This window comes from Ranitomeya imitator, chromosome 2 (genome assembly GCF_032444005.1).
Source record: "Ranitomeya imitator isolate aRanImi1 chromosome 2, aRanImi1.pri, whole genome shotgun sequence".
Lineage (NCBI taxonomy): Eukaryota > Metazoa > Chordata > Amphibia > Anura > Dendrobatidae > Ranitomeya > Ranitomeya imitator.
In genome coordinates, this window is record NC_091283.1 from 635,980,187 (window position 1) to 635,996,847 (window position 16,661).

The 16,661-nt window shown below is 43.9% G+C and overlaps 1 protein-coding gene across 4 annotated transcripts in view; it reads left to right on the forward strand.

The window, feature by feature from the left end:
- MAPK8 (mitogen-activated protein kinase 8) overlaps positions 1 to 11,474 on the forward strand; it is a 43,570-nt gene extending 32,096 nt beyond the window's left edge. For 2 of the 4 annotated variants that reach the window (XM_069752683.1, XM_069752682.1), the window contains exons 8-12: positions 4,088 to 4,270; positions 5,580 to 5,704; positions 6,674 to 6,737; positions 8,690 to 8,767; positions 9,713 to 11,474. In XM_069752683.1, the coding sequence (XP_069608784.1) occupies positions 4,088 to 4,270; positions 5,580 to 5,704; positions 6,674 to 6,737; positions 8,690 to 8,767; positions 9,713 to 9,729 (467 nt within the window). In that variant the 3' untranslated portion in view covers positions 9,730 to 11,474. The remainder of the gene's footprint in view (positions 1 to 4,087; positions 4,271 to 5,579; positions 5,705 to 6,673; positions 6,738 to 8,689; positions 8,768 to 9,712) is intronic. The other 2 variants (XM_069752680.1, XM_069752681.1) reach the window with 1 other exon arrangement.
- The last annotated feature ends 5,187 nt before the right edge of the window (positions 11,475 to 16,661 follow it).

A 16,661-nucleotide genomic window follows, 5' to 3' on the forward strand; every position in this document is an offset into this window, starting at 1 on the left:
TGGGCATCGCGGTCCGGCGCCTCCTATCTTCATCAGATGACATCCTCTTCTGGTCTTCACGCTGTGGGTCCAGCGCAGGCGTATTTTGTCTGTCCTGTTGAGGGCAGAGCACTGCAGTGCGCAGGTGCTGGGCCTATCTGACCTTTCCCGGCGCCTGCGCACTGCAGTACTTTGCTCTGCCGTCAACAGGGCAGACAAAGTACACGTCCGCCAGAGCTGCAGCGTGAATACAAGAAGAGGACGTCATCTGATGATGATAGGGGGTGGCGGACCGGACCGCTCGCCCAGGTGAGTATAATCTAACCTGTTTTTCCTCATCTTTTAGGATACATTACATTAGATTGCTATAGATAAGCCCCGATGCCGGTGGGCTTGGCTCATCTTGGATTTTGGGGGTGACAGGTTCCCTTTAAACCTAAAAGCTCCATTTTGGGATTATCCATCCACAAAACATTATTCTACTAGCTTACTTATCTGACTTTTAGCAACCTACAGATGGGCAGTGATGTTTTTTTTGTTTGTTTTTTTTGAGTGGGAGAGTCACACTGGCCAATGTGACAAAGGACATTAGTCCACAAGGTAACCTCGAAGGAGTGATCTTTGTTGGTCAACCACTCATGCGGAGGGTAATATTGGACATGAATTTCTTTGATTTGTACACTGTTACTGAGTTAGTCGGGTCCAAACTCTTTAAAGATGATTTTCTAAAGTTTTTCAGTTTGATGCGCATCAAAAACTTTTTATCTTCTGAGGTCCTCAGAAATCTCCTTTGTTCATGCCATGATACACTTTCACAAACGTGTTGTAAAGGACAGATTTTGATCGATGTTCTTTAAATGCAGTAGGTTGCCCACTCGCACCTGATAGTCTTCGCATTGATTGAAAATACCAGATTTACTTCACTATGAAATTTTGTACTAATCATAAAGGTTCACGTACTTTTGCCACTCAGACTTGCAATGATGTTGAATCATTTTCCTGCATTTAAAAATGACAGCCTTACATTTTTGCCTTAATTTACCTCTTACTTGTTTTTGTACTTTTAGGTCAAATTTATGCAAAATCATTGCAAATTCTGAAGGGTTCACATTTCAAGAACCTCTCCTTTTTTATATATCCAATAATTTGAGGTTATTGCCTTTTCTTAGTTTGTGATCTCAGTGACAGTGAGAACTTTATGCCTTTTTATGTTATCTCAAGGGGGGGTCACCAACCTAGACCCCCAGTATCTCCTGTATGATTAATGTGTGATAGGTGTACCACAAAACTTTTCCACAGGAGGAAGGGTATGCCAGAATCACCTTTCACAGTTACTGATGATAATTGCACAGCTTCTGTCACAATGCGATAATTTGTTTTGTTTTTCATTTTGTTTAGATCAGGAGTGCACAAACTTTTTGCTGCATGGAAAAGCCAATGAGCAAGGGATTCAGAACACATGTATTTGGGCCCTGCAATGTACTAGTTGTGTAGAGTGCTCTTTTTTTTTTTTTTGCAAATCTATTCAACTATATAGTGCTTTTTCAATTCCCTAAATCAGAAAGCGGATTCTGTTTGGCCATGTTTTACAGGGTGTTCCAATTAGGCAACTCCTGTCCTTATATTCTATTAGGCATATGGATGTCCAAGACCATTGCCTCCTCTCTTTCGACCACTCCTATTGAAGTAAGAACCATTTATTAGATTAGATATTAGATTTCTCCTGGAGCTGGGGTAATGTGAATGTGTTGGTGCTAGCTGGACCTCCCTTGTGTAGACAGTGATAATGTTCTTGCTGTCTGCAGTCACACCTATGGGCAATGACAAGCTTGTTCGTGTAACAGGTTGCGGTATTCTCCGCTCCATTTAGCGGTGACTGTTGGCAGCCAGAATGGTATTAGTTGATATGTTCTATATTGGAAATGCGGAGCTCTGGATCAGAGGAACTGAGCTAGGACTGCTAGCAACATAGGAAGAAATCTACACAGAATGTAGGACATAAAAATGGTTTAAAGGGAAGTCATCATCGGAAGATGTCCTATAGATTAAATTAGGTTTTCATGTTAAATGTATTTTTATTTTATTTCTGGCTTTTTTTTTTGTAATATCACAATCTTTATAAACAAGAAGTCTTTGCCTGATGAAGAGACCTGTGTAGTCTTGAAAGCTTGCAATTTGTTACCATCTTTTCAGTTAGCCATTAAAAGGTATCAACCACTGAAAACTCTCAATTCTAAATATTGAGCAAATACAGTGATAGTGTATAGGCTTGGAACTAATGACTGATACACCAGAGCTGGCTCTGAGCTGCATAGTTCTACCAATACTACAGCTCTGCTGCTCACCAGAGCTTCATTTAAAGGGAGCCCAATCCTGCTAGAAACCAGGAAGGGAGGAGACCTCATAGCTGTGAGCTGCTCAACACCCAACTTCAAAATACCCTTTAATACAGATTGGAAAAAAATTGCCAAAAATGTTTCCAAATTATTTTTGGATGATTGCTCCTTTTTTCCTTTTTATAAAGAATGATCTAGATAAGCTTGCACAATGGGCAGTGACTAATAGAATGGTATTTAACAGGAAGAAATGCAATATTCTATTTCTGGGCAAGAAAAACGAAAATTCTATAGAATGGGAGGAATAGAACTAAGCAACAGCACGTGTGAAAAATACTTGGGTATACAAATAGATCACAGACTGCACGTGAGTCAACAGTGTGATGCAGCAGCATAAAAGGCAAACACAGTTCTGGGATGTATTAAAAGAAGCATAGTCTAGATTACGTGCAGTAATGATCTCCCTCTACTCCTCCTTGGTCAAACCTTATCTTAACTGTGTCTAGTTCTGGGCACAACATGTTAAATAAAGACATTAAAAAACTGGAGCAAGTTCAGAGAAGAGCTACCAGGATGGTAAGTGGACTGCAAAGTATGTCCTACGAGGAACGATTAAAGGATCTGGGAATGTTTAGCTTGCAAAAAAGAAGGCTAAGAGTAGACCTAATAGCTGTCTACAAATATCTTAAAGGCTGTCGCATTGTAGAAGGATCATCTTTATTCTCATTTGCACAAGGAAAGATTAGAAGTAATGGGATGAAACTGAATGGGAGGAGACACAGATTAAATATCAGAAGAAACTTTTTGACAGTGAGGGGGTGATCAATGAGTGGAACAGGCTGCCAGGAGAGGTGGTGAGTTCTACTTCAATGGAAGTCTTCAAACAGAGGCTGGACAGACATTGGTCTGAGATGGTTTAGTGAATCCTGCATTGAGAAGGGGGTTGGGCATGAGGACCCTGGAGGTCACTTCCAACTCTAACATTTTATGAAAGCTGATTCACTTTAAGATGAAAAGATTATGGACTTTATATAATTCTTTCTAATCTCACTAACACTTCTGTCCTTTAACACCTAGCCCTATGAAGGTAGGCAGCACACCTCTCTATAGCACATTGGACATGTAGAGACGCTGTTGCACATGTGGGCAGGAGACCATTGCCAAAGTGTCCATCACCCAGCAGATATTTTGCATGTGTCTTGTTTTAAATAGGGCATGTGCATGATGCCTGTTTGGCTGGTTGTTTTGTCATCTGTCCCATCTGGTGCAGTGCAGTGTCTCTCCATCATACCAATAAGAGAGACTCTGCACAACAACCATAAGCTCTTCAGTTCATGAGATCCGAAAATGTCAGTGTAGTCATGACTGGAAACCACAGTGTCCATCAATAGCAATATGCCTGTAACCCTTTTCCATTGCTACTTGGATGAGTTTAGTTCTAGAGCATCTACGTGTAGCCGGTTACCACTACTCTATGGTTATGCTGTAGTGGGGAAATGCTGGCCCTCTCGTCATTGCTCATTGTATTTCCACTGCTCATGGCCTGTATTATAGAATGACACACACCCTCAGTGTGGACATTTAGTAGTCTCTGCCTTTTTGTCCTCCTATGATGCATTGTTGGTTATATACAGGGTGTAGGCCTGGTTTTAAAGCCCAGTTGATGCTCCTACAGATTATGTGCTGCTGTTGTGTTTTAGCTGCCCTGCATGGAAATGTTCTGCTCAGGTCTTTTCCAATTATTTCCAAGTTTTCTTGAGCTCCAATCCCAGATATTGATCAGTGGAACAAAGTTATCGAGCAGCTTGGAACCCCCTGCCCAGAATTCATGAAGAAGCTGCAGCCTACAGTTAGGACCTACGTGGAAAACCGACCCAAGTATGCAGGTTACAGCTTTGAGAAGCTTTTCCCGGATGTCCTGTTTCCAGCAGACTCTGAGCACAACAAGTTAAAAGGTGAATATCCATTTTCTATAAAACGTGCATATCAATCGAATGGGAACATTGAAAACCCCCAAACATTTAGTCTCGTCTTCATTTCATATTCAGCATTGTTCCGGCCTGGCGCCAATCAGCCAAAAAGTGTAAGTTGGGTTAAACAGTGCCACGCTTTTTATAAAGCCATGGCAGCTCAGCCCCTTTTTACTTCAATACCAGACCCAGCCATAGACCAGAGTTGTGTTTCTGATAAAAATACCGAAGTGTTGTTTTGGTAATCTGAAACCATTTCTTTAACTTCACTACCCCATACTAAAGTGGTCTAGGAAAGCGGGGGTCGTTTTTAGTTTTTTATAGGATTTACTGGTTACTACATTCATGCTGCCCAAACTAGGAGCCAGGCTGCACGATCACAGCGAGATATATTTATCTCTGGGCCACCAGTGGTGCAGCCAGGATTTTCGGACAAGTTCCCTTTTAACATTGAATGGCTGCCTTATTTTTTTCTGGAAGTAAAAAATAAATGATATTCAGAGTCGGCACGTAAATTGTGCCAGCAACAGACGCTCGTATTGCATAGTATTTATGGCCTGATTGGTAGCCGGGACATTTGCGCATCAAAATAAGTCACTGCTATGACCACATGGTGCTCCACTGCCAAGGAGACTGATGGTCCCCATAGTCCCATATTATTATTTATTTATATAGCACCATTGATTCCATGGTGCTGTACATGAGAAGGGGTTACATACAAGTTACAGATATCACATACAGTAAACAAACTAACAGTTACAGACTGATACCGAGGGGCGAGGACCCTGCCCTTGTGGGCTTACATTCTACAGATGATGCCCGCTTTAATACAGCACCATGATCTGGATAGTAATGGCTCAAAAAACAAACCTAAACGTACTTCCAGTAGAAAACTGCACCAAGACTCTAATGTTAAAAATGCAGCACACGTACCCTAGCTCCAAGCTAGGTGCTGAGGAATTCCAAAGTAGGCACGTTCCGGGGCAACCTATGTATATTAAAATTACTACAATACTTTATTCCAAAAGTGTTTAAAACAGGTGCAGAAAATTCATAAAAAGTCCATATCTTCAACGCGTTTCTGACATCAGATGCCTTTACTCCTGGTGGTAAGGGCCCTGGATACCAGAAAGGTTTGTAGTATGGATTTATACCTGGGTTTAAACATTTTTGAATATATTTGACTATACATTCTGTCTTTAGATTTACAAGGAACAGTGGCAAGGTCCCAAGGTGAGCTGGCTGTTTTCACCTTGACATAGCTTTATAGTATATTCTTTGTGTCCCCTTACAGCCAGCCAAGCCAGAGACCTGCTGTCCAAAATGCTAGTAATTGATGCTTCCAAGAGAATCTCCGTGGATGAGGCTCTGCTCCACCCTTACATCAATGTTTGGTACGACTCTCTAGAGGCGGAAGCTGTAAGTGGTTTCATTACTTTGTGTGATCTCCGAATTTAGCGATTGCCGATTGAACAGGAATCGGACTATTTTGAGGCCTGCTGTATACAGCAAGGATGTAGCGTGCTGTCAGGGAACCTCTCCTGCACGCTATCGCTAAGGCAAGCATCAGCATGTATATAGTGCTGATATGTTGAGGGCCGAAGATGGTGTGTAATGTTTCCTTAAAGTGTTACGTAAGCCATAGTAGGAGAATGGTGTAAGATGTGTTTTGTTGGGGTTGCTTTCTCAAAGTATTTGCCAGCCCCTAAAAAAAAAATCACATTACTACTGCCATTTCAGTCTAGCCATTGGTGGAGTCTCTAAGGTTTGACTCCTCGGCCTTTTTGGATATTGGTGGCATATCTTACCAATGTCTATACAAGAGCCATCACTACATCCACCATTGCAACTGAAAATTCTATTCTTCTACATCTTTTATGCATCTCCATGGTAGCAGACTACAAACAAGTAAACTGTGTAGTCTGGTCCTGCACGTATACTTCCATCTGACCTCTGCTGGGGGAGATGGAAGGCAATATGTCTGCAGGATCAGACTACAGAGTTGGTAGTCCTTTATCATGGAAACCCAAAATGCTGCATTGGAGCTGTGGCCTCAAAGCAATAGGAGCTTTTTACAGAAGACCTCTTAAATAGCTGCTAAGAACGTGTGCATAGATAGTGGATCTCTATAAATTAGTATATAGAACATCTATCTATTAGTACCAGATCGTTATTGATCATTTTAATGTCTTCTGCAGGAGGACTACTACATTTTGTAGCACCAGTTATGGTATATACTACTGTAAAAGCAGTGACCCTCAAATGTCTTTTAATGTGTTTTTTTTTTTATAGCTGAATTCCCCACTGTTGTGCCTTTAGTGTCCTTATGTGTGGCATGAGTGCTTGTCTCTATTTTGATCCTTATTGATTTTCAATTTTCTTAAATAGCCTCCACCAAAGATACCAGATAAACAGCTGGATGAGAGAGAACACACAATAGAGGAATGGAAAGGTAATGTCTCAGTTGTGGCAACCAAATTCTAGGACTCCCTTTCTTTTATGAACACAAAATATGTAAAAGGTGTAATTGGCGTTTTGCAGACTGTTGCCTTCATTGTACAGCAGTGTGAGATTCCTTATAAATAGGCTGAGCCTCTTTCTATTAAAGTTATAGATAATATAATGCATGTATGCTCTTTCTAGGAGCTTTCTCCCCCCCCCCCCCGACTGGAGGGCATCACTGAGTTCACGGAGTTGTTTCAGCCCCAACTATAAAAGGGGTATTCCAACCTGAAACTATTGGATAGTTGATTGAATGTCATATTATTGAAGATCTTACTGCTAAGACCCCCATATTAATCTCTACAACTGGAGACCTCATTTCCCCCGATTCACAAGACTGCAGCCAGGGGGAATGTGAATAGAGCAGTGGTCAAGCATACACCTTGCCCCCTTTTTCCAAGTTTATGGTGATAATTTAGTGGGGCAATCTGTCTGGATTTCTGCTAAATTATAATGTATCATCTATGCTATGAAGACTTTAAAACCAAAGTCAATTGTCATCAATATTTTTCCAAAAGCTGACCAGGATTTTACAATTCCATCTGAAAGCGGCGTAATGTAGGGACGGAAACTGTTATTCCATCAATGTATCACTTAGGCGACGTTCACACTAGCGTTGTGCGCCGTTGCGTCGGCAACGCACGCAAAAACGCAGCAAAACGCACGCAAAAACGCTGCGTTTTGCGACGCATGCGTCGGTTTTTGCCGAAATTTGGACGCAAGAAAAATGAAACTTGTTGCGTTTTCTTGGTCCGACGCTAGCGGCAAAAAAGACGCATGTGTTGCACAACGCAACCAAAAAAAATGCATGCGTCCCCCATGTTAAATATAGGGGCGCATGACGCATGCGTCGCCGCTGCGTCGCCCGACGCAAACTAGCATTTCGCTAGTGTGAACGTTACCTAACTGGGCTGCTTTCTGCACATAGTTCTAATGGTTAGAATTCAAATCCAGTATGTATTTAGTATTTATAGTTCTATTAAAAATAGAAGAAAAATGTGCTATTCTATAGGGTGCATCACCTCTAGACTGGAGCTACATAAGCAGGGCTGAGCTGGTTCAAGAACCGTCCTGAAGTTTTTATGAAATTGCTTTCTTGGACCCTTCATTGGGGGGTACAGGAAACCAGAAGTCCCCTGTGTCCCCAATGAGGGCTATGAGAGAGCAATTTTAGGATGAGTACCAAAAATCCCCTCTATCACCTGCTGCAGATTTATCGGTTCTCTGAATGCTGAATTCAGTATAATGCCACCAACATCACTGATTGCCAGCTTTCTGCCCATGTAAAGTGTATGCAAAGCTGTCAATCAGTGGTGGGAGTTGGGGTATACAGAGCTCATGAATATGGAGGAGGACTACTAATGGGCAGCAGGCTTACTAGTCCTCTAATAATCTCCTGCCAATAAAACAGTGACTTATCAAAACTGCATCAAGAAGCCCTGGAATCGGGGTCTCTGTCTCTACCTTATGCCACTATCATGTTAGATGGCATAAACCTTGTTACAGATTCCCTTTAAAAGCTAAATGTGCTCTGTTAAATGTCACTTTGCTTTTCACAAAAAGTTGCATCAAATTTCAACTTTATAGAGTATATCTTTGCTTCTGTAATTTAATTGAAAATACCTGTAAGATGTGATGTATTCATATACCAAAGTTATTACATATTCCCTGTTTTCATGTGACTTGCCACACGTATACTTCTATTCTACCCTTAGGAGTTTTAACACTAGTCCATAATCCCTCAACCTTTTTGGCACCGTGTAGATGATATTGATGACCTCAGGGTAGTTCTTTGCTCTTGAGATGATGATTTTCATTGAGAAGCCCTCCTAGCTGGACGCTCCTGGTACATTGATGCATCATCACTCATCTAATCACCATATTGTATATCTTGCTTTACAGAGTTAATATACAAGGAAGTTCTGGATTGGGAGGACCGAGCAAGGAATGGTGTCATCCGGGGGCAACCAGCCCCTTTAGGTTGGTTTCATTTGCACAAAATTGGCAATTTATTGAAAATCAGAGATGGGAATTTACAATATCGTTTAGAGTAGCAGAAGTAATGGTGAATAACATATTTTCATCATATACGTATTGATTTACGGAAAGTTAGGTTGTATGTCTTGCCATAAATAAGGATCATCATGTAATGAGGTAGGGTTGAAAAAAGACATAAAGCCTAATCTGATACAATGTTTTAGTGAAAGGTAAAAACTACACATTTTTCGTGATTTGTAGAAGAATCATTTCTTCCTGGCTCCAAAGATGGCCATCAGACTGAGTCTCTGGATGAACTACCTATTAGTACTCAAAATTGTAATATTCCATGGAAGGAAGGCATAACTGCATCTTTCCATCTTCAATGGGTTCCTGCTCTTACAGTAGAACCCTCATCTATGCTGAAACCTTTCCTCTTGACCAGAATTTGCCGTGTCTTTAGAAGATCTCTGGTTTGGCCTTCGATATACATAGTTATTAGGCCTCCTTTCTGCCAATGTTGATCGTTTTTGTGGCTACTGCGGTCCATTAGTTCCATTGGCTGATGACCTTTAATTGTGCTCAAGTTCTACTATGCCTTTGCTATGGGGCTGAAGAATACACGATGATCATTGTGTGGCTTGCAGTTCAGGCTGTTTGGCTTTAAAAGGACTGCCTGTTCTTTTGCTCCGAAAGGGTGCCACAGTTGCCCATGGTCTTTGTGTCGTATTGCGCCATGACCGATCCGCTTGAATAGGGATGAGCTGCTCTACCAGAAAGTGAATAAATGGGTAGTCCCTCTTTCTATCGCAGGGAACATCTTGCTTTCTTTCCATAGTTTGTGTAGTGCTGCCTTTGTACCTAGTAGTGGTCAGTAGGATGTTTTTGGAATATCTTGTAGTTAGAGGACATTTACTGCAGCTAACTCCCTTGTCTGTTTTCTCATAGCACAGGTGCAGCAGTGACTGAAGGCTCCCAGCCTCAAACCTCCTCCTCATCGGCTGATGCTTCCTCCATGTCCACAGACCCAACGCTGCCCTCGGACACGGACAGCAGCCTTGAAACCTCAGCAGGGGCCCTGGGCTGCTGTCGATGATTCAGCGGGGAAACCTATGGGAACGATGGCAGGGAAAGGAGGAGGTGTAGAGGGACCTCTAGGGTAGCACACAATGATGGCAACAAGATGCGACGTCGATTATTGTAGAGTAAATATTATTAACCCTTTTAGCTACCGGACAGCCCTCGGTTGCACTGCGGTCTTGGGAGGAGGGGGTGGGCAAGGTCTACGAGTTGACCTGGAGAGGAGCCACAAAATACAATGCACTCCCTGCCAGGCCTATGATGGTCAACAACAAAAAAGTGTAGTTTCATTTTTATTATTTTATTTTTTTTTTTTCGTGCTGTAATTTGAACACTTAAGTGCTGGAGGGTTTGAAAAGCTGCCATAAAATGTATTGTATTTTTATTTCCATAGCGTGAGGAAGGGATAGGGTTGGGGGGGGCTTAGCGCTCCGACTTTTTCAGAAAAGGTCATTTTGGTCCTGAATGTCTTGAAATTTTTACTTTTTATTTTGTTTTTCTGTTTCTTTGCTGGTGCTGCTCATGTCGTTTTTTTTTTTTTTTTTGTCTTTTATCTTCTAGAATTTTACAGATCTTTTCCGTATTGTAATAATTTAAAGTGACTTTTTTTTTTTTAAACTTTGACTTTTATTCTCACTTAAAGATGTTTCTGCCTCTATTTGGCAGTAAACCAAATGGAGGCACTGCTTCTACCCACCTTTTAATTTTGTGTTCTTGTCTGTGCTGTTGAGGTGTTGGTGCATCCACTCTTGCAAAGTCAGGAAAACTGAGATTTTTTTGTAGGAGTGATTGTAGAGCCCCTTTTTTGGGGGGAGCATTAGGTGAGGTGCACACGCTGAGGCCATCCACATTGAAACTGCATTCTGTCACTGCAGTCAGTAAGGTCCTGCCTGGTAACATCTAATGTGCACGTGAGCAAACACTTTAAACATTTACCAATGCTTTCCTCTGTGAAAGGGGCAGGATCTCCTTTTAAAAACAAAAAAAAAAATCCTTAATCCCCCCGTGTGTTTGGTGTAGATACAGAATGAACAAGACGGGGTGTCTGTGGCCTACTTGACCATAACATTAGATATATATGCTCCCTGTGGTACTCAGCGGTTCATCAGCTTACTACAGTCTTTGGTGTCAACATTTTGGTTGAAAATGGGCTAATGTAAAATCTTTTTGTATTCCTCTCAGGAAACGGAACAATTAGATGGTGGCAGCCATGTTGCGTGTGGAAATGCAAGTTATTTATTTTTTTATCCAGGGAGGGGGTTAGTGTGTTACACTGGATCTGTGCTGTGCAGTACAGATGAGGACTGGGTTTAGCTGTGAGAATGAATGCACCATAGATGCCTCCCATTTCACACAACCGTATGAATAGGACACAGTTCACATTTCCCGGGGCTGGCCTGTCATGGAGAAGCAATCTTCACCCTGTTTTTTTTTTTTTCGTCTACATACACCATATCACTGCTTGTTAATTCCTCTTCTGTTTACGTTAGCAGTGCAGATCAATCATTCAGCCAAGTGTGTGCGCTACCAATGCTGGTGACAGCTCCAGGAACCCACAGGCGCCCAGAGCAGCACAGCCATTTGTATGATCACCGACTCATAATAAAAGATCAATGTTGGGGAAAATCTGTCTGCCTGTTTTGTTATTGTGTGTTAGAATGCATGGCTTAATTGTGTCGCTTTTATTAAAGGGTAACCGGCATTTCTCTGTCGCCCATGACTGCACCACGGAGAGAGGGGATCCGCCCACCAAGGACAGGAAACCTACAGATAAAAAGGCGGTACCACTCTCCCGCATCAGTTGGTTTCCTGTCCTTGATGGGAGACCTACGAACTTACCAGGAAAGATTGACGTGGGATTCTGGGGCCAATCAGTCCGACTCAGGCAGCTGGGGTCCCTCTGCCTCGGCTGGGGTGGTCACCCGAAGCGCCACCGCTGGGGGCTAGTGGGCCTCTAGGGTGTGCGGGGAGGTGACGGGGAGTTCGTGGTCACCTCCCCAGGTAAGATGCAGCAGCGACAACATCCAGGGGGTCCCTCTGTGGTTGTGGGAGTAGCGGCGCGGCCCTCCCAGAGAAAGCGTCAGCCTGCACACTGCATCGCCACCCCGCGTGCAGAGCCGTGCGTTATGGGGTTGCAGGCTGCATAGGACCGGGAGCCCTGGTGAGCAGCCCCATATCTGCATTTCCTGGGCGCCATCTTGGCTAAACAGCGCATACCCGGGACTTACTGGTCTCGCGATAGCCACGGGGCGCATCTGCGCAGGCGCTGGCGGAAGGCATCCGCGCAGGCGGTGGGCACGTCTGCGCAGGCGCTAGCGTGCGGCGCTTCTTGCCAGCGCTGTGAGGCTCCTGCGCTGGCGGTATTTTTGAGAGAGGAAAAGCTTAGGTAAAACTAAGCATAAAATCTGTGCCATTTGTAGAGAAGATCTTCCATCTGCCTGGGAAAAGAGACTATGTAATACATGCATACAGCAGACAGTATCTGAAAGTCTTCCCGGGTTTGCAGCCGATCTAAAAACCTTGATCAAGGAGCAAGTAGAAGACACTTTTAGATCCATAAAAAGTGAGAAAAAAACGGAGAAAGACCAGACACAGGTCCCCGTCTCCGGCATCAAAAACAAACAGTGATAGTTCGAGTTCAGTATCCTCTAACTCCTCATCATCATCATCCTCCTCTTCCTCGGGGGGGTGGGGGGCACAGTTGTTTCCCCTTAGAAGACACTGATGGCCTCATAAAAGCAGTGAGGAGCACTATGGGGCTAGTAGACTCCCACCCCAAAAGATCGGTTCAGGACATCATGTTCGGGGGTCTAGAATAAAAGAAAAGAGCCTTTCCGCTTAACGATGCGATATCAGCACTAATTAAGAAAGAATGGAAAAAAACCATGAAGACACTATTGACTCCAAAAAGAAAATACCCCTTTGAGGATGAGTCCTGCTCCTTCTGGGAGAAAGCTCCCAAATTAGATGTCGCCATAGCTAAGGCATCAAAGAAATCCGCCCCCCCTTCTGAAGACATGGGGGTCCTAAAGGACCCTATGGACAAAAAGGCAGACGCCTTCCTCAAAGGCTCCTGGGAAGCAGCGGGAGGAGGCCTAAAGCCGGCAGTGGCAGCCGCATGCACATCCCGCTCCCTAATGATTTGGTTAAATCAACTAGAGGGCCAGCTAAAAGGGAAATCATCCAGGGATTCAATACTGAACACCTTGCCTGTAATGAGGGGGGCAGCTGCGTTTCTGGCTGATGCTTCTGCCGATTCCATCAGATTAGCCGCTAGGTCAGCAGTGTTTGCTAATGCGGCTAGGCCGCCCTCTGGCTTAAGTGCTGGCCAGGCGACCTGCAAACAAAAACAAAATTGTGTACCATCCCCAGCGAAGGAGAATTTTTATTCGGATCTACCCTAGATGACATCCTGGAAAAAGCAGGGGATAGCAAGAAGTCTTTTCTCTCCCTGAGTCTCCCCTCTTATAGGAAGCCCTTTCGGAGCAAGAGGTTTCTCCGTAAGAAACCGGGGAGAGGCCAGGGGAAATGGGAAGATAAGAGAAACAAAAACAAGGGATTCATCTGTAACAAAAGCCCCAACGATAACAAAAAATCTTCACAATGAAGGTTGGCCCCAGGTGAGGGGGAGATTGTCTCTTTCTCCTGGCGTGGGAAAGAATTACCTCCAGTCAATGGATTTTGAACATAATAAAATCAGGACTGAAATTGACATTTCAAAGATACCCTCGTCCCTCTTTTATGATGACATCTCCAAGGTCTTCAGCGGAGGAACAATTGGAGTTAGAAAATGAAGTCATCGGGTTAGTAGAGAAGGGAGTACTCCTGGAAGTTCCCCCACAAGAAAGAGGGCAAGGGTACTATTCCCCCCCTGTTCCTGAGGAAAAAACCAGACTGTTCCTACAGGACCATCATAAACCTGAAAAACCTAAACAATTACCTAGAGGTTCAAGCATTCAAGATGGAAACCATAAAATCCTCTATCAAAATGCTGTTTCCTCAATGCTTCATGATAGTCCTGTACCTGAAGGACGCATATTATCACGTCCCCATACACAAGGATCACCAGAGATTTCTCAGGATGGCTGTTCACAGCAGGGGGGTGTTAAGCCACTTCCAATTCTCAGCTCTACCATTTGGTCTAGCCATAGCCCCGAGAATTTTCACAAAACTGATTGCGGAGGTAATGGCTCATCTCAGGGAACAAAACACCCTGATTGTACCATATCTGGACGATTTTTTGGTGATAGGCTCCTCCCCGCAACATTGCGAGAATCAGCTGGCAACAGTAATACATTCTTTAAAGGAGTTGGGCTGGCTAATAAACTTACAAAAAATCCAGGCTATTGCCTTCCCAGGTCCAGGAGTACCTAGGTCTCACCCTAGACTCCATAAAAATGGAATGTCGGCTCCCGGGGGACAAAATACAAAAAATAAAAAGTCTAGTATCAAGAATGCAATGTCTTCCCTCCATAACTCTCCGCCAAGCCATGTCCCTCTTAGGCTCCATGACTTCATGCATCCCCGCAGTACAGTGGGCTCAGCTACACTCGAGACCTCCAATGGCAAATCTTGTCAGAACAGGTCCATCTAGGGGGGCATTTAGAAGGGCGGTTAACATTATCTCCTCGCACCAATCACTCTCTAATCTGGTGGACATCGCAGGAAAATCTTTCCCGGGGAGTCCCGCGGGTAGTCCCAGTTTCAAAGGTCCTGACTACGGACGCGAGTCCCACAGGGTGGGGAGCTCATCTTGGCGATCTAGTAGCTCAGGGCACTTGGTCTTCAGCGTTGGCAAACAAATCTTCCAATATGAAGGAACTTCTTGCGGTCAAATTTGCACTACAGGAATTCTTGGGGGGCCCTTCACTCTCACCACGTAAGGGTGATGTCAGACAACCAGGTGGTAGTACCATACCTAAATCACCAAGGGGGTACTCGTTCCCAAAATCTAATGGAAGTGACCAAGTCAATCCTACAAATAGCCGAGAGCAACCTTCTATCCCTGACAAGCCTGCATATAAAGGGAGTAGACAATTACAAAGCAGACTTCCTCAGTCGTTCCAGTCTAAAACAGGGAGAATGGGAACTAAATCAGGAAATATTTACCCAGATCACAAAAAAATGGGGTGTACCCAAGATAGATCTCTTTGCAAACCACTTAAACAAAAAAGTAGACTCCTTTTGCTCCCTATCTCCCCTGGGGAACCCAGTAGTAGTGGATGCATTCATGATTCCTTGGCGGCATCAGCTGGCTTATGCCTTCCCTCCTCTGGTTCTGATTCCGGCAGTGCTGAGGAAGATTCGGGAGGACGGGGCGCTTGTGATCTTGATAGCCCCGTTCTGGCCGAAGAGGCCTTGGTTCTCTTGGATAAGGAAAATGTCAATATCCGATCCATGGGTATTACCAGACCTCCAAAACCTACTATCGCAGGGCCCAGTTCATCATCCACAAGTCAAGAGCTTACACTTGACAGCTTGGCTTTTGAGAGGAAGCTATTAGAAGGCAGAGGGTTCTCTCCGGGGCTAATTTCAACTCTATTGCAGAGCAGAAAACCAGTTACAACAAAACAGTATGGAAAGATATGGAAAAAATTCCTTTCATCATTAGGTGCGAAGATAGGGGAAGAAATCCCCCTTAATTCCATACTAGAATTTTTGCAAAATGGGTTGGAGATGGGTTTGGCCACAAGCACCCTAAAAGTTCATGTGGCAGTATTGGGAGCCCTATTTAATTTTGATTTAGCTTCAAATAGGTGGGTCTCCAGGTTTATCCGAGCAGCTGGGATATCAAGACCTCTTCCAGTAAGGGTTATCCCCCAATGGGATTTAAATTTGGTCCTTAAAGCCCTGACTAAACTGCCCTTTGAACCGTTAAATGAAACTTCAATAAAAAACATCTCTCAAAACTTCCCTGTTGGTCGCCCTCACATCTGCCCGTAGGGTTAGCGACATACAGGCAGTTTCAGCTAACCCCCCTTACACACAGTTCCTAGAGGATAGGGTCATTTTAAAGATAGACCCAGCATACCTCCCGAAGGTGGCTTCCAAGTTTCACAGATCTCAAGAGATATCACTCCCCTCCTTCTGTCCCAACCCTAAAAATAGGGAGGAACAAATATTACATACATTAGACGTCAGGAGGTGCCTCTTACAATACTTAGAAGCCACCAGAGAGAGTAGGGAGGATCCCTCTCTTTTTGTGTTTCCAGGGTCCCCGAAAGGGGAAAAAAGCCACTATAGCAAGATGGATCACGGACGCCATCAGCCTGTCATACTCGGCAAGTGGAATGTTCCTGTCCAGGGGAGGTCAAGGCTCACTCGACAAGGGCAGTGGCAACTTCTTGGGCAGAGAAGGCCGGAGCTTCTATTGACCAGATACGTAGAGCTGCTACCTGGTCCTCACCATCTACATTCTATAGGCACTATAGATTGGACCTTATCTCCTCTTCAGACCTTACCTTCGGTAAAAGGGTTCTGGAAGCAGTGGTCCCTCCCTGAATGTACTATCTATGCAAATCTCTCCGTGGTGCCGTCATGGGCGACAGAGAAAAATATAGTTCTTACCAATAACGGTATTTCTCTGAGCCCATGACGGCACCCGTACATTCCCTTCCTTCACTTGTGGGTGTACATATCAACATAGTGCCATAGTTTTGTTAAGTCACGCGGTATCTTGTTTATACTAAGTAATGTTAAAACTAACAAGCTTTTAGTAGTCTCCCATCATTCTCTATGTAAACAACTGATGCGGGAGAGTGGTACCGCCTTTTTATCTGTAGGTTTCCTGTCCTTGGTGGGCAGATCCCCTCTCTCC